This window comes from Chinchilla lanigera, unplaced genomic scaffold, assembly GCF_000276665.1.
Source record: "Chinchilla lanigera isolate Chin_1 unplaced genomic scaffold, ChiLan1.0 scaffold00051, whole genome shotgun sequence".
Classification (NCBI taxonomy): domain Eukaryota; kingdom Metazoa; phylum Chordata; class Mammalia; order Rodentia; family Chinchillidae; genus Chinchilla; species Chinchilla lanigera.
In genome coordinates this window covers 5,841,817-5,846,342 of record NW_004955452.1, presented here as the reverse complement: position 1 = coordinate 5,846,342, position 4,526 = coordinate 5,841,817, and the positions used below count along the sequence as shown (strand labels likewise).

The following is a 4,526-nucleotide window of genomic DNA, read 5'->3' as shown; positions in this document are numbered from 1 at the left end:
CGGAGCAGCGGCGGCCCGGTGCCCGCGGCCCTCGCGCCACGTACCTTTCTCTTGGGCATGGTGGCGACGGCGGCGGGACGCAGGCGCTGGACACGAGATGCAGCGGCGCGCGGCTTTGGGCGATCCGGGGGTCGTTCTCGCCTCTTCCTCTTCACACTGCTCGGGCTCCGGGGGGTTTATAAAGTTTTTATAGCGCTGGGAGCCCCGGACCGGTTAGAACCGGATTTCACCTCCCGCCGCCGCTCATTGGCCCAGCTGGGGTCACGTGGGCGGGGTTTAAACTCACCTCCTCTGGAGGGAGTGAGGAGGGGAGTGGGGGGGAGGGCGCGCGAGACGGCTGCGCGCCGAGGGGGTGGGGGCGCAATGGGGGGAGGCGCGCGTCAGAGGCAATAAATGAGGAGGGGCGCGCGAGTCGGCGGGCTTTGGGTTCCGCTCCCGCCGAGAGCTGGCTCTTGCAAACTAAGTTCCTTCCACCTTATGCAACCGAGCTACCCACTTCTCCAAGCCGTGCGACACTCAGGGCGCATCTCGGCGGTTTTCCTTCCCGCTCCCGCTGGGGCCCCAGAAGAAGGGTTTGGGAGGCCTGGCCGCGCCGCTCTGCTCCTCTGGAGGAGGGAGGAGCACGCCGCTCGAGGCACAGGCTGCAGCGCCCGGGGCCAAGGCTGACGTTCGAGTAGGAAAAGAGCGGGGAGGCCAGCTTGGCGCAGCTGGACGTGCATCCTTCCAAGCTGCCACTCCGGGGAAGCCCTTCGTGCGCCTCACCTGGACAGCTGTCCGCTCGAGGTGGGGTGGGGGCTTGCCAGGGAGACTTCACGCGCAGAGGTGCCTTTCGGGCACCACGGGGCAGGTAGGAGCTGTCCTTTCAGCACCCGTTGCACAGCCTCCTCCCCAAAGGCTAATGAAGCCCCCCAACGCCTGTTGGGTGGCTCCCTTAGGTCTCTGCATGCTCGAACCTCAGGACCCCGTCACAGAATGATGGAAAGGGACCTCCAAGAAGCCTTTGACTACTCCCCTCCCGCTAGCACTACCGGTCTTTATACATCTAGCCCAGGCTCCCCCACCCGGCGCGGCCACCAAGCTGGGGCGCTGCAGACACCGCAACTGGCGAAATACCTTCTTCCACTCTGTCAAACTGGCTTCCTTTTACTTGCGCGAGGGAAAGGAGGGTGGAGGAAAGCGCCCCGGGGATTAGGAAACAGGTAGAGGAACAGGTGTGATGGCAAAAGGCTCTTACAGCGTCTCCCACCCCAAGCCCATGGGGTCCTGGAGCTAACCAAGTGCCCGGAGACAAGGCAAGCAATTACAGCAGCAAAACAAAAATGTTCTTCCGTTGCAATTAGCAAACAAATCTTACATCTAAGAATTTAAAAAAAATCTATTTGAGACCGAGGGGAGCACAAGAACAGGATAAATATCGAGGGGGTTTGGCTTACAGGTGGGAGGACAAATAAATAGGTTTTCCCCGACTTCACGAGACAAGGATGGAAGCTGCTTGTATGAATCAAAACTGGAAACTACCACGAGTTCAGAGCAAGTATCTGGCAGTTCTTGCTCCTGGGCAACACTGGACCTTCTGCCTCTTGTTTCTGCTCCTCGAAGTGCCACCTGAGGCAGCTCCTCCCTACTCCACCAGGAGCACCTTTTCCCAGAACACAGGACCTCAGGCCAGAGACGCCAGTCCCACTAATCACCTCCACTGCACCCCCATCATGAGGGAGTTGTAGAAAGAAGACCCAACAGCCTTGTTCACAGGGCACATTCCGTTTGCTGCCTGCAGCCCCTCATTCCTGCCTTAATTGTAGGGCTCTGCATTATAGCCGAATAATTCATGCCTCCCTAATTAAGGCTGTCAACAGCCCCATTGTAAAGCTGGAAAATGTACAGCACCTGCTCTCCGGGAACCCCGTGCCAGGGATTGGTAGTGGGGAGTGCCAGGTGTGTAGGGGGCTTTGCCAAAGGGTGCTCTGATTGGCTTTGCAATCACAGTGGCTGGCATTTGTGCTTGATTCTAGGAGCAGAAATGATGGCCAAAGGGTTTCTAGTGCCAGGTATCCAAGCACGGAAAGGGAGAAGGATACTAGGGGATAGAAAAGGTATGTGTCTGAAGAGTATACTTACTCAACACTGCTTGCCAAGGTCCCACCTCTCTCTGAGGGAGTTGCTGGGCAGACAGTTTGCAGAAAGTAAAATGAGAAGACCGAAGAGTAGCATTTGGTTGGTATTACTGCCTGTTCCTTGCTGCTGTGGGGTACCTGAAGCAGAGTTGCTCAGGCAGACAGTGCTTCAAAGGCACTAATCCTCTCAGCAGCTCTGCATGGATGCCTTGGCAGGGGCGGGGGTAAGGGAAAGGACACAGCCTTAACTCTACCCTCACCTCCCTGCTGGGGAGCCTTGGCCCTCACAGGCAGTGAGAGCCTGGAACAAGTTTTGCCATGCTGAGACTAAATTGTCTCGGGACCCACTTAGGGAGTGGGTCAGAGAGCTGAGAAGCCTTGAAGACTGGAAGTGGTTTGAGATGGTGAGGGTAGGAGGCAGTCACTTGGGAGAAGTGCTTGCTTCTACGCAGTCCTGATGTGTCAGAGGGAAAGAGGCCTGTGTTCCACTAGACCACCAGGATCTATAGGACCTTCTGTTACCCTGTAGCCATGGAGGGGGCTGGTCTCACTGGGGAGTGGAGCCTGGCCCCGTGCCCTGCAAGAGGCGGAGAAAAGCTTGTGTGGGCTGAGTCGACAATAGGTAATTGGATTGTAATCACCCGCCTGGCTTCTGAGCACCATTGGGGGCGCGGAGCCTTTCAGTGAGCAATCAGTACTGCGTGGTGGGAGGGATAGAGATTCAATAGCAAATCCCAGGTGGAGAGCCAAGAGGAGGAGCAGCAGATGGGCAAATTTTCTTTCTTTCTCTCCCGCCCCTTTCTTCCTTGCCCAAATAATGCTGGCTGCCTATTAGCTATTTACCAGCAGATTCAAGGTAGACTAGCCAGATCTTTTGGGAAAGTCAAGTGGAAGATGAAGATGGATGGTTGAACGTGTAGGCCGAGACTTCTTCCTTGCAGTGCTAAAGGATGTGCTAATGGAAGAAGTGCATCTAGTGGCACAAGCAGAGGTGGCAAAGGCAGATGGGGCAAGAAGCCAATGAGTTGCGTGCCTCCCCCCACCCCACAAACTGGTGACCAGAGTTGGATTTAGTGTGCTTCTGGGAAATTCTCACCTCAATCCTGCCCAGGGGCTACAGGCAGCCCAAAGGTGTCTATGGCCAGCAGATCTGACCTTTGGGACTCCCCTGCCAAGCAAGGGGAGCATAATTCATCATTAGGAGGGACATGCCTTTCAGCAAGAAAAGAAAGGGGAGTGGGGCCCTAGAGGCAGAGGGCAGGGCAAAGTGGCAGGTGGCCAGCCTCACTCAGGCTGATGCAGTGCCCAGACGTGCCAGCCAGTCAGCCCGCTTGAGTTCCAAGGCCTGCAGGAAGCCTTGGACTCGCTCTTCCCGTCTGGCTGAGAGTTTGTGCAAGCGTGTCCGTCGGAGCTGGGCGTCCCCACTGGCCTGGAGCCCCTCTCGCAGCAGCTGTTCTGTCACTGCAGCCTGGTCCCTCTCCAGCTGGTGCCTCTTCCGTTCCTCGGCATACATGTCTCTGGCCTTCTGCTAGAGAAAAGTGGGGTTTTGGGTAGGGAGATCGTTTTAGGTATGGGTAGAACTGCATGGAGGAGGTGGGGCACAGGATGGGTCAATGAAGGAAAATTTATACCAATTTTGCTAAGATTTGGGAGTAGGTGTGCACTGGGTGATGCCCACATTGTACAGACATGGCAGTGGCAGTTGTGGGTTCATCTTGGCTTGTTTTGTATGGAAGCATCTGGATTCCTTACAATTGTTAGCCTTACACTTGGAAGGGAACCAGGTAAATGTGGGTCTGAGTTCTGATTTCCCTACCAACTAGCTACATGGCTTTGGGCAAATCCTCTCCTAACCTCATTTCTTCATTTGTAAAGTGGGGGTTGCACTACCTTCAAGAGTGGTTTTAAGGATTAGAGATAATATATGCAAAATCCTCTCTAGCATATTAGCAGGCTCTTAGACAGAAACAGCAATTTTACATGTTGTTATTGTCTATCATTGGCTGCAAGGAAGGTCCTATTCCTGTCTGGGGCACTATTCATCAGGTCACTTCTTGTGATCTCCCAAGTTACTCTGAGGGTACTATCGTTCCAACTCCCTAAATTATTTTTTAGGGTTCAGCTCCAATCCGCCTCCTGCATGGATTTAGGCCTGACTCTTCAAAGGGCCCTCTCATGAACACACTAAGAAACAGGTTCAGCCCTCTTAAGCCATTTAATGTATCTGTCTAGAACAGGTGTTAGTGTTCAAAGTCTACTTTTTCTATTAGACAAGAAGCCCTTGCCAGGCGTGGTGGCACACGCCTGTAATCCCAGCACTTAGGAGGCTGAGGCATGAGTTTGAGGCCAGCCTGGGCTACAAAGTGAGTTCAAGGCCGGCCTGAACTGCGTAACAAGACCCTGTCTCAAAAA

General features: G+C 54.8%; 2 protein-coding genes across 3 annotated transcripts in view; both read right to left on the bottom strand.

Moving 5' to 3' along the window:
- The window catches only part of Hmgn2 (high mobility group nucleosomal binding domain 2), a 3,912-nt gene extending 3,654 nt beyond the window's left edge, over positions 1-258 (bottom strand). The window contains exon 1 of the mRNA XM_005394861.2: positions 45-258. Coding sequence (XP_005394918.1) covers positions 45-59 — 15 coding nt within the window. The 5' untranslated portion in view covers positions 60-258. The remainder of the gene's footprint in view (positions 1-44) is intronic.
- Positions 259-1,350: 1,092 nt separating this feature from the next.
- The window catches only part of Dhdds (dehydrodolichyl diphosphate synthase subunit), a 33,940-nt gene continuing 30,764 nt past the window's right edge, over positions 1,351-4,526 (bottom strand). For both annotated transcript variants that reach the window (XM_005394858.2, XM_013519674.1), the window contains one exon: positions 1,351-3,642. In XM_005394858.2, the coding sequence (XP_005394915.1) occupies positions 3,403-3,642 (240 nt within the window). In that variant the 3' untranslated portion in view covers positions 1,351-3,402. The remainder of the gene's footprint in view (positions 3,643-4,526) is intronic.